We start from the raw sequence: 21,363 nt of genomic DNA, 5'->3' as shown, positions 1-21,363 counted from the left end.
AACCCATGCAAACACAAGGAGAACATGCAAGCTCCACAAAGAAATGCTAACTGGCCCTGCCGGTACTCGAACCAGAAACCTTCTTTCGGTGAGGCGACAGTGCTACACACTGAGCCACCGTGCCACCACACCATAATCTTGTACCATTTATTTTATTACCTTTTCCCATCCTCTCTATGACCGCGAATATTTAAAGGTTAATTTATCCTGCCGTGTCCTTAAGGAATGACTCAAGAAGTAAATAATAGTGGTTTTCTTCATTTCGGCATAATCTTCAAATCTAATATAGTTTTTAACTGCCCCATTCATCAAACGCAACAATCCACACTGAACTGTGCCACAGAGGGCTTCTTCATATCAATCACTCATTTTAATGCAATGATCTTGATGATGAAGCTTTTGAATAGAGATCCTGTTGTGTGCCACGTTTCCCTTGATCTTGCGTCATCGTGTGTAATAACACTCACCTTATCCCAGACGTGCAGATCATCCTCTTCAATGGTGATGTCATCACCATGAGACCAGCTGCCACTCCTGCGCTCCTCCTCCTGAGGTTTCCTTAAGTGTAATTTAGTTTTAATAAGTTAATATAAGAATAAATCAACACAAATGTATGGCTGTAAGACTGTAAATTTGCATGCACAGATTAGATTTATTGCCTGTAGGTATAAAACACGTCTTCGCTCTCGGTCACGTAGCTCATTTCATTGGTCAAGTTGTCCACGGATGATGGCCGAGGATTACGGAAGTCATGACGCACACGAGGGCTTCGCCTACAAAGAAAAAAATGCAGACTTAGACCTTTAAAATGATTACTATATGGATAAAAAGTATTAAAGGGGGCAAATTATGATCTCTACACTGCCAGCTTCCTTTACTTAGGTGCTGTTTACATTAGTCTTTCGTTTTAGTTACTGCTTTTTTTAAGAATGAAAATGCTCAGCGTTCAGTCTTGCTTCTCAAAAAAACAATCTCTGTTTACACTATACAGCCTAAACGCATGATATTTAACCATTCATGCTCACTGCCCATTCATGTGCATATGTTGCTGCCTTGCATACTTGCAGTCTATTAGTTGTGTAATGGTCATATAAGATGAGCTTGATGAATCAGGCAATGATATGATGTGCAATAGAGCGATTGTAAATAGCCGCCCTCCCAACTCTATTTTCTAAGTTTACCATTTCAGTCCATATATATCGAAATAGAACACCAGCATTTGCAAACTAAAGTGCGTTGTTTAATATTGTCAAGATGCTCTGAGGTTTCACAAGTCAAATTTCTGGGATAATGTGTATGAACAACACAATCTCACAGCAATTTGTAACTTTTTGTTTTAGTGGTTATTTCGTATGAATTCATACGATCTCATTCGAACAATTTAGTAAGATTTGCTCAGCCCCCAATGACAGTTGTGTTTAGGCAGAGTGGGGTGCCAGTTTGTGTTAGGAGCAGGGTTGGGTGCCACGCCTCCTTTTTAAAACCATACATTTTTGTTCGACTGAACTTGAAAATACGTATGTTTTCTTGTTTTAGATCAGGCTGGGATGCCAGATATAACAAAACACATGCTTTATAAAACAAATCACATTAGTGTAACGCAACCTTATCCTTTATATCAATACATTTTTTTGCAGTGGCGCAGTAGGTAGTGCTGTCGTCTTAGAGCAAAAAGGTTGCTGGTTTGAGCCTCGGCTGGGTCGGTTGGCGTTTCTGTGTGGAGTTTGTATGTTCTTCCCGCGTTTGCGTGGGTTTCCTCTGGGTGCTAAGGTTTCCCCCACAGTCCAAAGACATGTGGTACAGGTGAATTGAGTAGGCTAAATTGTCCGTAGTGTATGAGTGTGAATGAGTGTGTATGGATGTTTCCCAGTGATGGGTTGCAGCTGGAAGGGCATCAGCTGTGTAAAACATATGCTGAGGAAGTTGGCGGTTCATTCTGATGTGGCGACCCCAGATTAATATAGAGACTAAGCTGAAAAGAAAATGAATGAATGAATTTTTCTGCACTATTTCTGGACTCCTCAAACGTCTCATCTTCAGTTTCCAGTCTATAGTGGGGTGAGAGCTGGCTGAATTGTGTTTAGCAGTGTGTTGTCGTCATGGTCAACTGCTCCACAGATGTAATATACAGATACATATAATTTCCTCACCAATCTGTGTTGGGGTAATGCATTAAAAGAAATGTGAGCTACATAATAATATTACTTTTCTAAGTAACAAGTAAAGTAAAACATTACTTAAAAAAATAAGGTCATAATATTTGCGTTGTAATGTAATGCGGGTTACTTTTTAGTTGAGTTAATTGACTTTTAATATAAACAGCTGAATGAAATCAACGTAGTCGCACTGAATCACGCACTCAATGAGAGAATTTGCTCCCTGTGGAAACAGAGACAAAGATGGCAGGCCAGAACCTTACATTTCTGCGATGGAAGTATTCTTATTATTTTGAAAGCAATGAAGAAAAAAGTGAATGAAGGTGTAGGTTATACAGCGTGTTATTAATTGCAGAGCTTCTCTGTTTTTAAAAAAAAGAAAAAAAACTACCCCAATGTTCTGAAAGAGATCAAGCTTCGGCTAGGTAAGAAAAAGTTATGCAAATGTAACATAATTTTATTACCATAAAAAGTACCCAAGTAATGACTAGTTACTTTTTGGGAGAATAACTCAATATTGTAATGCGTTACATTCATAAGTACCTTTCACCGACACTGTCACCAACTGTTTATATTAAAGACATACAAAACACTGTGGGAATGTTTTGACAAAAGCTAGTGTGTATTTAACAGTTGACAATGAAAGAGGATTATGGCATCTGTATGCTCAGAAAACCGTATGTCAGGAGTTTAATCAGACGAGGTTTTAAAGAACACAGCAAGATCATTTGTTTATTCTGAGTAACAGCTGCAAAGTAACCACCCACTTCTGATAAAGGGGGTGTGGAAAAGCAGCTCATTTGCATTTAAAAAGAAAGTTGAAAATTGTGTTTCGCTTCTACTCAAAAGATATATATATATATATATATATATATATATATATATATATATATATATATATATATATATATATATATATATATATATATATATACACACACACATACATACATACATACAGTATATAGCATGGTTTTAATGAAAAATGACCCAATGTTATTTTGAGTTGAAGTCAGAATTATTAGCCCATTGTTTTTTTTTTCCCCAATTTCTATTTAACAGAGAGAAGATTTGTTTAACACATTTCTAATAGTTTTAATAACTCATTTCTAATAACTGATTTATTTTATCTTTGTCATGATGACAGTAAATGATTTTTTGCTAGATGTTTTTTAAAACACTTCTTTACAGCCTAAAGTGAGATTATAGGCTTAACTAGGTTAATTAGGTTAACTAGGCAGGTTAGGATAAGTAGGCAAGTTATTGTATAACCATGGATTGTTCTGTAGACTATCAAAAAATATATATAGATTAAAGGGGCTAATAATTTTGACCTTAAAGAGCCCATATTATACATGAAATAGGGTCATATCTTGGTTGTAAGGGTCTCCAACAACAGTCTAATATGCATGCAAGGTCAAAAAACACTTTCATGGTCTTATAATCTGCATTTATTTTTACCTAATTATCCCAGCGACTCCTGTATGAATCGTTCAGTGATTCATTTGTTCCCAAACCCCTCCTTAGCGCGAAGCTAATAGGCCTTTTTCACACTTCCTGGTTCCGGTAAGCGAAGCAGTGTACCACAACATCCGGTTTCAATGCGACGGAGCAAGAAAGAATGGCAGGGTCATCTCATCGCTGTGATTGCCGCGTTCCCAGCTGCTCCAACTCAAAAACGACACTCTTACTTTAATGACCACGATCTCCCGAAAGACGAAGGACAGGGAAAATCATGGATGACAATATTAAAGGGGGTTGAAAGCCGTTTCAAGTTATATGTGGGAGTACGCTCGTATGCTGTATGCACTTCAAAGCGGAGATTATCATGTTTCATTAAAGACTGGTGGTCTATGGTTTATTTTGATGAGTAATTATAATATAGACAAAACTCCAGTTAAACTATCTGCCTTCCACAAACAAGTGCTCATCATGGTCATTAATCTATAAGCATGATTTATCCCTACATTGTTGTTATTTTGGAATAATAGACAGTTCATACAAATGCAAATCTCTTTTTTTTTAATTGGTTTGACAGTAAAATTATTTGTTTAGCCAGTTATATAATAAAGATGGTAAACTTTTCTTACAATGAAGTCCTTTATTACAAAATCAAAATATTACAAAACCCAGCAAGTTTTCAACTGTTATTGGTTCAATTCCTGCAGAAACATGTTATTCATTTATGTTATTTAGAGGTATTAATAAGACCATCCTTCTGATGCTTCATCTTTTGATATTACTAAATCTTATGTCGGCAAATTTTGTTTTACTAAATACCAAGAGTAATGATAGAGCTATTCATACTCTTTTCCAAAAAGAAATCATTACTGTGCCTTATATTCAATTTTATTATATGTCTTTATTAAAGGGTGAATTGAAGAAAAGTGTGGCTGTTACCACAGAAATATCATGTTAGAAATAGAATTAAAGAAATGTCCTATAAAAAAGTGGGATTGATGTAAATTGTATTTTTGTAACGAATATGAGGAGACAGTTTTACACTTATTTTGGCATTGTACATAGTCAGCTTATGGGGTGAGTTGCAAAATGTATTAATAACGATTCTTTTGTGTTCAACCTCTTTCATTATGGATAAATGTACATTTGGGCTTTACTTGATTATCCTAATCTAGAGGGAAAATAGTTTTATTTATTTAATTTGCTTATGTTGTTAACAAAATTGTACATTCATAAATATAAATTTACTAATATGAAACCAGATTTTAAGGTATTGATGACTGAAATATGCTTGTACAATACCAGTATCAACTCTCTAAACAAGAAACTCGACCCACTTTAAAATGTGTGAACTCTACAATGTATTTCATTATTACATATGTTATATTACATTTTGATTATTTGTATTTTATAATTACCCCCTGGTATGTACATTTTTGTATTGTAAAATGTTATTTTCTGTTCTTTAAATAAATAATAAAAATGAATATTATCCACGAGTAGGAGCTAATGTGTTTCCAGACTTGAGAAAACCTCACGAGCATTAAACAACCTGTTATGTATTAACCGATAGCAACTCGCCTGTATAGCTAACTTACCTCGCCATTCACTATATCTGACTCTGAATAAAAAGGAAGGAGGGGGTTAGCACAGTTTACAGACGGGACTACTGACATTAAACTCATCCTGCTGGATGTTAAATAGCCAGGTTAATCTAGCTTACGAATGGCTTGAATGAGCAGATTTTATGCTGTTGGCTGTGCACCTTACTGGAACCTGATGTTGCAAACGCAAACAAGACACGTTTTCTGCACAAACTCTGCAAATCGGTATCATCTTTTAAAACCTGTTTTATTAAGGCAGTTTTACACATTCACCGAACAACATCTTCTTGTCCAAATTATGGCAAAGTTGACCGTGAGAAAGTCATCCGCTGTCCCGAGGCTGTCATGTCTCTGCGACTCATAGCGAACCCGGAAATATCGATACACTGCTTCGAAGGGCGCTTCCGGTGTTCAATTCCGCTGTGAAAAAGGTCTATCTGCGCTGATTGGACCGATGACAGTCTGTCGCGATTGGTCGACTGCCTTCAGTCAGAGAGTGAAATGGCCAATAGCTAATCAGCAATTTAAAAAGTAATCACAGTTCATACACGCTAGATAGTGTAGGCGTGGATTTTAGCTGCCACACACAAACACACACACACACACCTCCGGACGAGAACGCTCCCGCTTCCGCCCGCACCCCCGCCAGGTTTTAGCCTTAGAACCCGCCCCGTATTCTGCCCGCCGCGCCCGATCCCGCTAAAGAGCGGGGGAGAACAAAACCGAAAATCTGTATAAACACACACACAGCACCAAGCATAAAGCTCTCGCTCGCTCGCTCGCTCGCTCTCTCTCTCTCATACGCGCGCGTGCGCACTAACACACAAGCACCAAGCAGACACATCTTTCTCTTTCTCAGGCAGCCCGCTCCCGTCCCAAATCAAACCCGTTACCGACCGCTCCGGCGATTTATTCGGAAATTTATTCCCGCGCCGCAGAAATCTGGCGCGGGGACAGCCGCGGGTATGCACACCTCTAACGTTACCACGGAGCTCCATAAACAAAGCACCACGCGTCGCGTTTTTAACGTGACTTTGCACGCGATAAGAGAATATAGCCAGTTAACCTGATACAGTACACTCGGTTACAAGTAACAAATCACAACTAAATACATTTGCAAGCTAGAGTCAACGAGGCAACAACTTTAACCGCACGTACTTACACTTGAGAAATGGAAGAAACCCATCCTGATGTCCATCAGTAAGTTACTGATCCTTCCTTTAACAAACGCAGATGAAGTATTCTTTGTAGCATGTAGCTTCCAGAAGTTTCCAGTAGTTTCCAACTGCTTGGCTATAATGCTGAGGTTTCATCTTTGGGTAGAGACTCAATATATCCATCTGCAATGTGACTTCAATCGACCGGCATGTTTGTGTGCGTGTGTTTGTGGGTGTGTGTGTGTGTGTGTGTGTCTGGGTTACTGCGTCAGAGGGCGGGGCCTCAGGTTTGAAATCTCCCGGGTTTGCGCGTGCACGTGAAAAACTTTGTTTCGTTCGTACGTCATGGCGAAACACCTAATGAGTCGGTATCAAGGCGACTCGTTTGAAGCACTATGAATCGACTCTTTTATAAATGAATCAACAGTTTTAAACACCTTATTCTTACAGATTTAAGCCTTAGCTGGATACTTCACTTCACTTAGAGCTGTGTTACACACTACATGGAGGGGAATTTTCAAAAACCCATAATATGGGCTCTTTAAAATGACTTTTAAAAAATTAAAAACTACTTTTATTCTAGCCAAAATAAAACAAATTAGACTTTCTCCAGAAGACAAAATATTATCAGACATACTGTAAAAATGTCCTTGCTCTATTGAACCTCATTTGGGAAATATTAAAAAAAGAAAAAAATTCAAAGGAGGTTTAATAATTCTGATTTCAACTGTATAATATTATGTTGTAAAATATAATGGCCCTTTTATAATTCATAAAAAAAAATAGTTTGTGTTGTTTGTACAGTACATACATAAAATGCTTTCAATCATTCCCTTAAAAAAGATCTATAATATATCCTAGTTACCAGTTAGGTGTGTTAGGTGGTGACCGTGAGGGTAGACTCTTGGTCTCCAGTTGTTCCACTGAGCTGGACCTCACCATTGGGTTCAACATTTGCTCTCCTACCAGCTTTCGGTACAGGGGGATAGAGCTTTAACAAAACACATGCAATTAAACTCACATACTCATTTGGTGTTGGCAGCAATGATCTCTAATTAACTCCAGGAATAAAGACTGCCTATTCACCTCAGTTTTGAAGCTGAATGAGATGGTTTCCTGTTGTAAAAGGTGTGGTGGTCCACGCAGGATCTCCACAGGTTCTTACAGGCACGTGAATTTGGCATGGAGAGAGAAACCACATGGTGGCCCAGCTCACCCTGTGCAATATATTAAAATGAGGAAAAACACACAACACAAATCATCAAGTCGGAAACAAAGATGTTGCCTTTGCAGTGTTCAGACTCTTTCAGGCATTAAATATGTGGCTTTATTAGGCTAATTTATGTGTTTTGTTTTTGTTTTGATGGATGAGCATGATTAGGCATGCGTATCTTACATGTTTTCGGCGTAGGTGGACAAAGAACCTCTTCCTTTTGAATGAAATTTTGATGATGTTAATCCTGAAAAGAAAGGAGGCATTCAAAAGTGTGCAGAAATAAATGACACCAGAATCAAAACAGTGGTTTGAGGGCTTTTAATTATACTAATAACACTAATTATAATTTTCTGCAGTGTTTGTAAATTATTCATTGTAATGATAATCACAACACAGATCATAACCCGATAGTTGTAGCACTCTCAAACGTCAATTATAGTAGAGAGAAACATTAATGTTAAAAAAGTGGACTTTTTAAGAACAAAAATTAAGCATGTGTCAAAATATGTACTTACAAAGAGAGAAAGGGAAAGGGATCTGATTGGCAGAACTCACCAGGGGAAAAAGCTGGAGCAAATTAAATGACAAAACAAGGCCACGCCCCCTGATGTAATGCCCACCCAAACGGCAGGGTTGCTGGCATCCTATAGACAGGGATTAAAAAAAGAGAACTAAATCATTCATCAACATGACCACTTTAAAACAAGATTGCATGTTATTATAGCTGCAGGATTTTCAATGCAAATTGCACCTGAGCATGATGCAGCTCCACTCCATACAGGTCTAATGTTCTGGCTGTATTTAAATAGCACAGCTCGGCGTCACTTTGAGAGAGACCTCTGAACACACATTCAGACAAGCACTGTTAAACTCTGCATGCGGTGAAAATCAAATAGGGCACAGTGAAATCAGTGTAATATCTTTTTCCAAATTCTGTTTTGCTTTTTCAAATGACATTTTTTTAAATATCTTTTTTCCCATTCCATGCTAATTGGTAAAAAAATAGTCAAATTAAATTAAAACTATTTATTGAGCGTTAAACTACCATTTAATTTGAGAGATAAGTATGGGGTAAGTTTAACTTTCATTTAAGGCTGTGCGATTTGGGGAAAATATCTACTTGCGATTTCTTGATTTTTTGACTTTTCGATATTGTGATTTCGATTTGATTTCCGATTTAATTTTGCAGTCAAGCGTTGTCTCCAAATTCTGTATTGTAGCTTCTTACTGCTAAAATGAGGTGAGCGTTAGTTAAAAAAGGAACTTACTCCAACTTCTATTCAAATTTGTTTATAAATATTCAGAAACTAAACATTAATTTGTATCTAGAGCAAACAGTAGTGAGTTCTGGCATTAGTTATCCCCTGGTGCCTTTGTGATGTTTTCATATAGTGTAACAGCTGCAAACAACACTGAAATTGTCCTTTGCTGTTGCTAGCTACTAGATTGAGTGTCACTGGCAATAAATTTAGTTGACTGTTTAGCAAGACTCTCCTCAAATAGCTGCCTGTGGTGCTTTTTTAAGTGCTGGTCTGTGACTTTGAAAGCAAAATATTCCCACATTACTGACATTTACCATCTATTAATGCTTATGAAGCAGCAAACGCCATCATCCCACTTATCCACTCTTTCCTGTTTGTTTGTATGTTTTATTGTGGGCTTTCCACAGTTTGGTTGCGCAATTCTGTTTGGGCAGAACGAAAGTGTGCTCACTCAATTGGCTAGTAAGACTATCACATGCAGAAAGCAGTCACGCATTTGCTCTGGGTGGGGGAAATTATATAATACATATATATTTCATATCGCAGCCTTCTGCGATTAGCCAATCGCAATGTTTCAAACCATGATTGCGATTCGATTTATCGCACAACCCTACTTCCATTAAATCATCACCTTAGAATTATAAGGTTCTATCTGACGTTTTTGTCAAAATTGACATAATCTGATTTAATGACAATTTATACATTATACATTCTGGGATTTTTTTAATAAGTTGTTTACATTTTAAGATTTTTTATTTAAAATACAAATGTTACACACATACTGTTTGCTATATGGAATGCAAAAACTTTGAAGCTCATAATTATGTTTACTGGAATTTCACAATAACACAGACATAACAAAACATCTTCAAAAGACAAATATTGACACAAAACAATGGAGAAAAAAGGAAAAGAAAAAAGTTCAGATTATATATAAAACAGGACCACACAAAATAAAACAGATCAGAATAAGGGCTAAAAACATCTAATTCAGATAATAATACAGTTTCAACATTCCTTTTCCTTTTTATGATAGGGCGAAGACTAGCTTCTAAATAATCCAAATATGGAATCCAAACTTTGGAAAAATGTTCTGTTTTTTTGGTGTAAAACATGGGTAAGATGTTCCAGAGGAATTAACTCAAAAATGACCTTGTGCATCTAGTGCCAACCTTTAAGTAATGGAGATTTATCACTAATCCAGTAAAGTAAAAAAATTTTCTGGCGGCAAAGGTTAATATATTATACAATTTCTTATTAGCTGATGAACAAATGCATCTATTAGGTATACACAAAATCAGTGAAACTGCGTCAAAATCCAGCTGCATGTTAAAGATCTTTTCCATTTACCTCAGAACCAAAAACAAAACTTTTGCAGTCTGTTACAGTACCTACATCAGTTTTACATTTTAAACACAGAGGCAAATTAGAAGGGTTAAAAAGATGTCTGTGGTGAGGAGAAATGTGGAGTCATGTATGGAGATATGTATCATTTTATATTGTATTTCTCTTGTACGTGTACAAAGAGATACTTTCTTAGCATAAGACCAAATGTCATCCAATGTTTCCTCATCAATATCAGTATCTAAATCTTCCTCCCACTTGGTTTAAAAATCGACCCACATGATGACAAAAACAAGAACCTCTCAATAGAAGATATCTTTCAACTGAAAAATCATGTTTAAACAATTGGTACTACAGCATTGCTTTTTAATTATTCATCCACACTTTGCCAGATCTGCAAGTCTGACTATGACAGAATCACCCCCACCCCACCCACATCTATGTGGGGTTTTAATATGTTATGTGCTTATAAATACTTTTTCGCATCTGACTTTCTATGATTTTTAAAGAAAATTAAACTATGGGTGTTGTGTATAGAAGGTAGCTGAGATGATTAATGGCATCATGGCTAGTATATTAACATTAGGAACACATTTTCAGGTGCTTAAAATTCAGTTAAACTACTTTAAAAGCAAATAATTACTATTACCATGTCTGACACTGTAGAAACTAGAGAGCAATACACAAAATGCCTTACAATTCTGGTAACATTTCACTCTTCATTTAGAACCTGCATGGTTAAATTATTCCAACATTGTCACTTGTTATTGTGTAATGGTAAAGAGATAGTTCACCCTTCACAAAAAAAAGAAAAAGAAAATTAAAACCCTAAAGTGGTTCCAAACCTTATTAATATGTTTTATTCTGCTGAACATAAAAGAAGATGTTTTAAAGAAAGCTGAAAGCCGCTAACCATTAACATTCACACTATGAAAAACAAATACCACATAGGTCAATGGTTACAGTTTTCCAGCTTTCTTTAAGAGATCTTCTTTTCTTTTTGGTTGAACAGAAGATATAAACTCAGCGAGGTTTGGAACAAGTGTAGCATGAATAAATGATGACAGAATGTTCAGTTTTGAGTGAACTGTGCCTTTAACTATTATAAGTAAAAGCAGAGCAGGTAGTGCCACGTGGTGTGACTAAAGCCTAGTTCACACTACAGGATTTTAAACATCAGCAGATCGCTGTGCCGTTCACACTACATGACTTGACTTTGTGTCTTTTAATCTCTGAGGTGTTCACACTACGCAACACTCTGTGAATGATCCACAAAAGGGGGGGTCACACACTATATGATCTGACAACAACTCATTCCGCATCAGCTCATTCAAGCTACCAAACCACAGCCAATGAAATTTTGAGGGAGGAGTCGTCAGAAAAAGCTGAACACTATTGGCTGCTTGTGTGCTGATTACATCACTGACAGCGTTTCAAGCTTTGGAGAAAGCATTTAAAAACATCGTCAAATCAGCTGATTTTTCAGCGGATTAATCACTCATCTGCAAGGTTTGAGTGGATTGATACACAAAGAGTTTTTAATTTTTGTAATTTTATAACTAAGTTAGTTTGAAATAAAACTAACATATTTATAACACCCTGCCGTTTTCTAACTATCAGTGTATTTCTTTCTGACATTGTTATTTTTTATACAAAAAACTGAGCATTTCTGCCTTAAATTACCATATTGGTTAAAATGACTGCATGCATGTCTGATACTTTTCACTGTGACTTTAAATATGTGTGCATTTTCTTGCCTGGCAATTTCCTGCTAACATAAACAAAACTTTCTGATGGCAAAAACATCAATTTACTTCCGATATCTTTCAAAACAGCATATTCTGTGCTGTGAAATAGCTCCTGTTTGAAAGTGAAAATGAAAGCCAAGACCTTTAAGTGTTTTAGTATCTTAACTACATATTTATAGGCTGTATTACCAAAATAAAGATTATATTTTTAGGGTAATGGTGTCATTAAATATGATGCCAGACATTCAAAGCTTAATTTTAATATCTCAATAATAGCTTTGAATGTAAATATGTTGTGACAATATGGCGTTTTATATAAGAACGGTCAGAATGAGCAGTATGGTAATTCTAATAATTACAGAATTCTAGTTCCACTGTTAATATAGCCTACTCTCATGTCTGTGCTAACGCAGAATGAAGCGAGCGCACCGATGCCCATTCTGACCAATCACAGATGTTTCTGCTGAGCTCCTGAACACACAGGCACGCGGCTCATGCTGATATGCTCTCTCATTGGCTGCAGCTCGTCACTACATCTGACCACACGTGGGGTTGAGTCGGCCGACTGCTCTGGAATATTTAGCATGCTAAATGTTGGATTTCCGTCTGCGAGGTGTCGGCGATGCGTCAGCGAGCCTAGTTGATGCGTTGTTCAGTAGTTCACACATAAAGAGCGGCGAGCGCCGAGCACCCGCAGATTTCTTCCCGATCACAGTCTGATCTGTCGGCGAGCACGTTAACTTCCAAATCAGGCTCAAATCAGGCTTAAAATCCTCTAGTGTGAACTAGGCATTAGTGGAGGTGGGAACTCATTTGCATATTCATGAAACAACTTATAGTAAATGAGGTAACCTTGTAGTAACACTGAAATTATTGTCAGGTATGAAAGGGATTGTTCACCCTAAAACCAAACAAAAAATTTTTCATCATTTTCTCACATCAGTTTGAGTTTTTCTGTTGATCACAAGAAAATATATTTTGAAAAATGATAATGAAAAACAAACAAACTGGTAGCTATTGACTTTGTTTGGATGTTAATGGTTACCAGTTTTAAACATTCTTCAAAATATCTTCCTTAGTGTTGAACTAATACACAGGTCCCATAAAGGTTTGGAATCTTTTTGACATCAAAATAAGAAATGAAAATGGAATAAAACTGACAGTGAAAACTGTGTGTGCGTGTGTTTGTTTTTGTGTGTGAGTGTGTGTATTGACATACTTGTGCTGTGGATGCAGTGACTCCACCTTTAAAAGGAACTCCTGGTCTTGTTCAGGAATAAAATGAGTTTTACTAAGGTATCCAGTAGGAGTTTCCGGGTTATAATCTCCAAGCTCAGCTGTCAATCAAACAGGAGTATTAGAATGCCATGTTAGAAAACTAGATTGTATGTCTCCATAATCTGCAATCTGTACATTTGACAGGGCCATTAACCCCAGCTATTTCCGTCGGAAGAAACATGGCTTTCCCCAAGCACACAGAAACATTCTCTGCTATATCTAGGCTGTTTCTATGCCAGGGCTGCCAGTCACAAAGTGAGGAGCTGTAATTTCCTTGACTTACACTGAACGGAGTAAGAAGCCAGTACCACGGCTGAGCTTAAAGGACACTTCAGTCTGCAATAAAAACACATCATTATTTTTTCATCAGCATTTGTCAATATAAAATATGTAGTCTATTTCTTATTTAAATGTCAGGGTACCAATGTCCACAGCGTTTAAAAATTCACATTTAATCTCAATACTGATTTGACCAGATCAACCTCTCAGTCCATGAGTCACAACTTGAAACACCAGTTTTTCAAGAACAATGCAACCAGCACCAGGAATAATTTATATTAATGTGGGTTTCTTGTATTTTTTGATTGAATCGTTAGTTCGTTCGTTCATTCATTCATTCATTCATTCATTCATTCATTCATTCATTCATTCATTCATTCATTCATTCATTCATTCATTCATTCATTCATTCATTCATTCATCCATTCAATCAATCAGAATTATTGTCATTGATGTGGGTTGCTTGTATTTTTGATCGATTCGTTCGTTCGTTCATTCATTCATTCGTTCAATTATTCATTCATTCAATCAATCAGAATAATTGTCATTAATGTGGATTGCTGTTATTTTTGATTATTCATTCATTCAATCAATCAATCAATCAGAATATTTATATTAATGTGGGTTGCTAGTATTTTTGATCATTCATTCATACATTCATTCAGAATATTTTTTAGTAATGTGTGTCGCTGGTATTTTTTAATCATTCATTCATTCATTCACTCAATCAGAATAATTGTTATTAATGTGGGTTGCCATTATTTTTTATTATTCAATAATTTTTTCAATTTCTTTTCAGCTTAGTCCCTCTATCAATCTGGGGTCACCACAGCGGAATGAACCGCCAACTTATCCAGCATATGTTCTACGCAGCAAATACCCTTCCAGCCGCAACCCATCCCTGGGAAACATCCATACACACTCATTCAAGCATATACACCACGGACAATTTAGCTTACCCAATTCACCTGTACCACATGTCTTTGGACTGTGGGAGAAACCGGAGTACCCAGAGGAAACCCAGGAAACCCGGGGAGAACATGCAAACTTCACAGAAAAATGCCAACTGACTCAGCCGAGGCTTGAACCAGCGATCTTCTTGCTGTAAGGTGACAGAATTACCTACTGCGCCTACTGCCACGGCGTTGCCTTCATTCAATCAATCAATCAAAATAATATTTATTAATGTGGGTTGCTGGTATTTTTTGTTTGATTATTCATTAATTCATTCTGAATATTTTATTAATGTGGGTTGCTGGGATTTTTGATTTATTCATTCATTCATTCATTCATTCACTCAATCAGAATAATTTTTATTATTGTGGGTTGCTGGTATTTTTGATCATTCATTCATTCATTCATTCATTCATTCATTCATTCATTCAATCAATCAGAGTAACTTATATTAATGTGGGTTGCTGCTATTTTTGATCATTCCTTCTTTCTTTCATTCATTCATTCAGAGCAATTTTTATCAATGTGGGTTTATTGTATTTTTAATCATTCATTCATTCATTCATTCATTCATTCATTCATTCATTCATTCATTCATTCATTCAGTCATTCATTCATTCATTAAGAATAATTTTTATTAATGTGGGTTGCTGGGATTTTTGATTTATTCATTCATTCATTCATTCACTCAATCAGAATAATTTTTATTATTGTGGGTTGCTGGTATTTTTGATCATTCATTCATTCATTCATTCATTCATTCATTCATTCATTCATTCATTCATTCATTCAATCAATCAGAGTAACTTATATTAATGTGGGTTGCTGCTATTTTTGATCATTCCTTCTTTCTTTCTTTCATTCATTCATTCAGAGCAATTTTTATCAATGTGGGTTTATTGTATTTTTAATCATTCATTCATTCATTCATTCATTCATTCATTCATTCATTCATTCATTCATTCATTCAGTCATTCATTCATTCATTAAGAATAATTTTTATTAATGAGGGTTGCTGGTATTTTTGATCCTTCATTCATACATTTATTCACTCAGTCAGAATAATTGTCTTAGTCCCTTTATTAATCCAGGGTCGCCACAGCAGAATGAACCGCCAACTTATCCGGCAAGTTTTTTTACGCAGCGGATGCCCTTCCAACCGCAACCCGTCTCTGGGTTAAAAATTAATAATTTTTATTAATGTGAGTTGCTGGTATTTTTGATCATTCATTTATTCATTCATTCATTCATTAAATCCGAATAAATTTATTAATGTGGGTTGCTGGTATTTTTGATCATTAATTAATTAATTAATTTATTTATTCAATCAGTTAATCGATTTATAGAGTTCAGCTGCAAAAGCTTCTACACGGCATCTGAAAATTTCTTCTGAAATGAGCAATTTTCTCAGCCTCCTGTGTTTATGTTCAGTGATTACTTTAAGGTAATGAAAAGTATCTATTCATTGGCATAAAAGTGAAATCACTGAACCTACGTGCAGGAGCCTAAACACTTGCTCATTTTAGAAAACATTTTTAAAATGCACTTTTGCAGCATAACTCTTCAAAAAATAACATGTTCAGAAGAGTTAAGAAATTAATATTAGCAGAAAATCCAGGAATATTTAGGTTTTCTATCATAATAAATGAAAACATCTGTTATTCCAATCAATTGTCAGTTTCTGAAAAGCTACAATTTTATGCCTTGGTGGGCATCAACAACTTGTTTCTTTCTTTATTATTATTATTATTATTAGAGGGTAATATGCTTTTGTGTGAATGCATGGGATATTTACCTTATTATTTATATACTTATTTAGTGTATAATTATGTTTTCCTAATAGATTCTTCTTTGGTGTACTGAACTAGTGCGTGTTATTTTTATGGTGTTTGGTTTTTAAAGTTTACTTCATTCATTTATTTTCTTTTTGGCTAAGTCCTTTTTCTAATCCGGGGACACCACAGCGGAATGAACCGCCAACTTATCCAGCATATGTTATACAAAGCGGATGCCGCAACCCAGCACTGGGAATTTGTATGTTTATATGTATCCTTTGTATTTACAGTGTTTGTTATTTTCGGGCTGACCTAAGATGAACCTAATATAGCAAAAAATTAAACTTGGTATGAAAAAAAAATTATATGTTTACATGCAAGTGTAGATGTAGGTGAACTCAGGATTTACCTTCCCTCACAGATGTCCTTCCTGATTTGCAAGAAATAAAAATGCCTAAAAAACAAAATAAGGGTAAAAAGAAACTCTCACTGAATCCACGTATATACATAAAAATACATATTCATTTCTTTCTCATTTGCACATAAAAGTGAGATGTACCTAGTCTGCTCATGCTGGAGGGAGTTTGGGTCAGAGATGAAGAACCGCACTCTGAACATTAAAAAGAATGGAGGAGATCCTGAGGGAATAACATTAGGAGAGAAATAGTAATAACAATAATAACATTGATCCCAGTTAAACATAAGCATAGTCTCACAGTTTTTAAAACAAAAAGAAAGGAAATCATTGTTTTGGCAACTGGCCAGAAATGTAAGCAAAGCTATTAGATGCTAATTTGAAGGTAAAACAGAAGGTGGGCACTGAAGCGTGAGCAACAATCAGGGTCTCTTGCTTAATACTGAAAGCACATCACGTCTGGTGACTCAGCTTAGTTGATTCATTAAACCAGCCCACTCCAAATCTCAGGAGGAAAACAAACATGTGTCTCTTGATGTGCTTTTTAGGGAAACGTAACTCTTTATGGCCAAGTGAAATAAGTTATAATACACCCTTATCTCCAAACTCAATATGGTTATGCATAAAATCTGCTCTCACTGAATTTCTGCTGAAAGTCATGCAGAGTTCTACAGAATTCAGACAGGATTACATTACCAACCCTGACTTTAGCATGTCTGCATGTCTTCATACTCATCAACTTATTTAATTTTAATTTTATTTCAGATTATTATTGCATCTTATTTTATTTTGTCAAATAAATAAAATAATAAATTTTAATAATAAAAAAATAAAAATAAAAAATAAATATATATATATATATATATATATATATATATATATATATATATATATATATATATATATATATACAGTTGAAATCATAATTAATAGCCTCCCTGAATTATTAGACCCCCTGTTTATTTTTTTCCCTAATTTCTGTTTAACGGAGAGAAGATTTTCTTAACATATTTCGAAACAATAGATTTAAATGTTATCTTTGTCATGTTGACAGAACATAACATTTAACTAGATATTTTTCAAGACACTTCTATACAGTTTAAAGTGACATTTAAAGGCTTAACTAGGTTAATTAGGTTAACTAGGCAGGTTAGGGTACTTCGGCAAGTTACTGTATAATGATGGTTTGTTCTGTGGACTAGCGAAAACAAATAAAGCTTAAAGGAGCTAATAATTTTAACCTCAAAATAGCTATTAAAATTTTTTAAACTGTTTTAATTACTATAATGTACTATAATAATGTACTATAAATAGTCATTTGAATGACAAATAATACAATATTATTAAATTACTGTTGTTATTGTTTTTATAATTTTACTAATCTGCAGCAAGGAATTCTAAATGTAAAAATGGGATTGGCAAATGCTAAATAAAAAAAATTGAATTAAATACTGTAAGTTTGACATGTATAGTCTATGAAAAAAATGGTAAAACCAACACATCAACTAACTCTACTATCTGATTATGGTAATAAAATCTGCTTCCACATAACTTCTGCAGAACATCCTGGAGATTTCCACAGAATTTAGACTCAATTTAGACCGCAATACACATATTTAACAATATTCCAATATTCATCAACCCAAACTTTACCACTGCACTATATATATTTAAAAAAACATATGACACAACAAAAAAAAATACATGCATTTTTTACTTAGAGATTTTGTTTTGTTTCTAGTCTAAATATATAAGAATTCTTAAATCAAGAAGCCCTTTCCAGACAGGTCTTGTTTTTGGAATATCTAGTTGAAATTAATTATGTTTTTTCTTAAAACAAGCAAAATGATCTGCCAATAGGTTAAGCAAAAAAAAAACTTTTTCAGAGGTTTCAAAACTATGGCTTAAATCAATTATGAAATGCACTATATTAAAATGCTGATAAGGAGAGGTTAATGTATACATATATAATTAATGTATAATGTATATTTAAATATATATATATATATATATATATATATATATATATATATATATATATATATATATATATATATATTTATGTGTATGTATATATATATATATATATATATATATATATATATGTGTGTGTGTGTGTGTGTGTGTGTGTATGTGTATGTGTATGTGTATGTGTATGTGTATGTATGTATGTATGTATATATATATATATATATATATATATATATATATATATATATATATATATATATATATATATATATATATATATATATATACATACATGGGAATTTAGACATTTGAACATTTTAATGTACAATATAAACTTATTTTTTTAAGCATTATTAATGTATTATAATAATTACTATTAATTTATTTTCCTTCGGCTTAGTTTTTATTTCACAGGTCGCCACAGCATAATGAACCGCCAACTATTCCAGCACATGTTTTTCTTTAAACTGTAAAATATGGGCAAATGTGTATGGAATATTAGTCAAAATGATTTTCCACAACAACCATTACCTAGAACATAAAACAAAAACATCAACTCTATGCAGCCTTAACTATCAGTGTCTAGTATCTCTCACCCTTCAGCTGCTTCTTAAAGGGTTTGTTGGGATCCAGCCACCTCTGAAATGACAGATATTATCAATTAAATCATCTCGTTAAAAGACAGGGCATTGCATTTCACAACTTGTGGTTCATAGCAATAAACGCTTGATCTCTCATTCAAACAAACACACATTCAGTTACCGGAGAACTGGACGTGTCCTCGCTGATCTGCATGCTGAAGTACTGTTTCTCCACTATGTTTAGGTGTTCACAAGCCAAGTCAAAGAGCAGATGACCAGCATCATGTTTCTGCAAAGCATTAAAACATGCTATCCTGTTAAGCAGCAGTTCAACAAACCTATCTTTATATCATGATTGATACATAGTGATAATGTACAAAAACATGTCAAAAACACTAACTAATAGAGTTTTTTTTCTGTTGTTGATGCTGATATTAATATCTAGAAACAAAGGTGGGCTATATAATTATAAATGTCAACTGTGTATAGTGCTGTTAAACAGAACATTTTTCCCCTGACACATTTTAAACATAATAATTGTAGGAACTAACTTCTAATGTCTTTGCTATAGTCACAGTACATAATATTTTTCTAGTTATTTTCAAGATACTAGTATTCAGCTTAATGTGCAAGGCTTGACAAAGTTAATTAGGTTAACTAGGCACATTAGTTTAATAAGTCATTGGACAACAGGAGTTTGTCTTGTTTTAGGCACTGCACATGCATTACCACAAACATTTAGACTAGGACTGCGCGATACTGAAAAAAATCTGCAATATTTTGTTTTGCTGTGATATGTAGTGAATATAATTTCAATAGATGCTTTGAATAGCTCCAATTGGAATGACTTCATTAAATTAGATTGACTGGGATGATAGTGTCTTTCTATGCAGTGCATCTACAGTACATAAATTACAGTATATTACAAGCATATATTAATACGACAGAGCAAAAATAAACTATTCTTTATGTTTTTCTAGGGAGTCTAAGAGTATTTAGGTACAGAAATTGAACAAGAAATGTAAAATAACATGGTCATCACTGTATAAATAATTAAAAAAATTATGATATCTTTGTCTTTTAATCTTTAATAAGAAATCTAATCCTGCAATGTGACTATTGCGGATAAACACATATGCGATATCCATGCTCAAACAGTATATTCAGCCCTAATTTGAACTCTGTATTATTACCTTTTAATGTCTTTGTGCTCAGCAAGGCTGTTGGTATTTCAGAAATCAGGTAAAAACTGTAATATTCAAACATTTGATATTGAATACACTAAAAAATGCTATTTCATCCTGCAGAAATGACTCTTAATTTTAAGGATCATTACTTCACATGACCTTCAGAAATCATTCTAATAAACCATGTTTTGCTGTTCAAGAAACATTTCATACTATTTATTTACACAATATGTTGCACAATATTGTTCTGTATTAAGTGAAGTACTTGTACTATCTGTCTGTGTATAGTTATAACCAGTGTTGGGGAAAGTTACTTTGGAAAGTAATACATTACAATATTGAGTTATTCTCCTAAAAAATAACTATTGTGTTACTTTTATGATAGGTAACGCGTTACGTTACTTTTGCTTTACTTTTTCTTATCAGGCTGAGGCTTGCAGGTTTTTTTTTCTTTTCTTTTTTCTAAATAGAGGATCTCTGAAAATAACACACTGTATAACCTACACCTTTATTTATTGTACCTTAAACTGAACCCTCTTCGGAAAAAATGAGTCCAGAGCTCTACAGTATATGCTGTATATACAACATAATGAATGTTTAAAGCAATGTGTTTACTCCTTTTGTACTTTTTGTCTTATTAGTGAAGTACAAACCATTTCAAGTGGAATTCCTTTTCTTCCATATGTTCAAAATAATGAATGCATTCTCATCTCAATTTTTATTCAACAATTAGCTTTTTTAAATTAATTAAACAAAAAAAGTTGCTTGCATTACATTTTTTAAAAAGTAACTTAAATATTATTATTAAATTTTTGTAAGTATTGCATTACTCAATACATAGAAAAGTTATATTATTACGTAACTCGCGTTACTTGTAATGCATTACCACCAACACTAGTTACAACTAATAATGTAACTGTTTATTGTATATGTGTAGTTATATTAAGGCGCCAGTATGCTAGCTATATACGTTGT

At 34.4% G+C, this 21,363-nt stretch overlaps 1 protein-coding gene across 2 annotated transcripts in view; it reads right to left on the bottom strand.

The window, feature by feature from the left end:
• Nucleotides 1-21,363, bottom strand: part of ptpn3 (protein tyrosine phosphatase non-receptor type 3) — a 58,026-nt gene that overhangs the window by 27,148 nt on the left and 9,515 nt on the right. For both annotated transcript variants that reach the window (XM_087287090.1, XM_087287091.1), the window contains exons 3-15: nt 19,383-19,490; nt 19,217-19,259; nt 16,794-16,872; nt 16,644-16,688; nt 13,510-13,562; nt 13,168-13,285; nt 8,346-8,433; nt 8,150-8,238; nt 7,775-7,838; nt 7,465-7,595; nt 7,244-7,369; nt 660-773; nt 468-558 (exon numbers count right to left, since the gene is read on the bottom strand). In XM_087287090.1, the coding sequence (XP_087143216.1) occupies nt 468-558; nt 660-773; nt 7,244-7,369; nt 7,465-7,595; nt 7,775-7,838; nt 8,150-8,238; nt 8,346-8,433; nt 13,168-13,285; nt 13,510-13,562; nt 16,644-16,688; nt 16,794-16,872; nt 19,217-19,259; nt 19,383-19,490 (1,149 nt within the window). The remainder of the gene's footprint in view (nt 1-467; nt 559-659; nt 774-7,243; nt 7,370-7,464; nt 7,596-7,774; nt 7,839-8,149; nt 8,239-8,345; nt 8,434-13,167; nt 13,286-13,509; nt 13,563-16,643; nt 16,689-16,793; nt 16,873-19,216; nt 19,260-19,382; nt 19,491-21,363) is intronic.

The sequence above is a fragment of the Danio rerio genome, chromosome 16 (assembly GCF_052040795.2).
Source record: "Danio rerio strain M-AB ecotype USA chromosome 16, GRCz13ab, whole genome shotgun sequence".
In the NCBI taxonomy this organism is placed as follows: domain Eukaryota; kingdom Metazoa; phylum Chordata; class Actinopteri; order Cypriniformes; family Danionidae; genus Danio; species Danio rerio.
The sequence above is the reverse complement of the archived record's forward strand: the minus strand, read 5'-3'. Positions and strand labels throughout refer to the sequence as shown.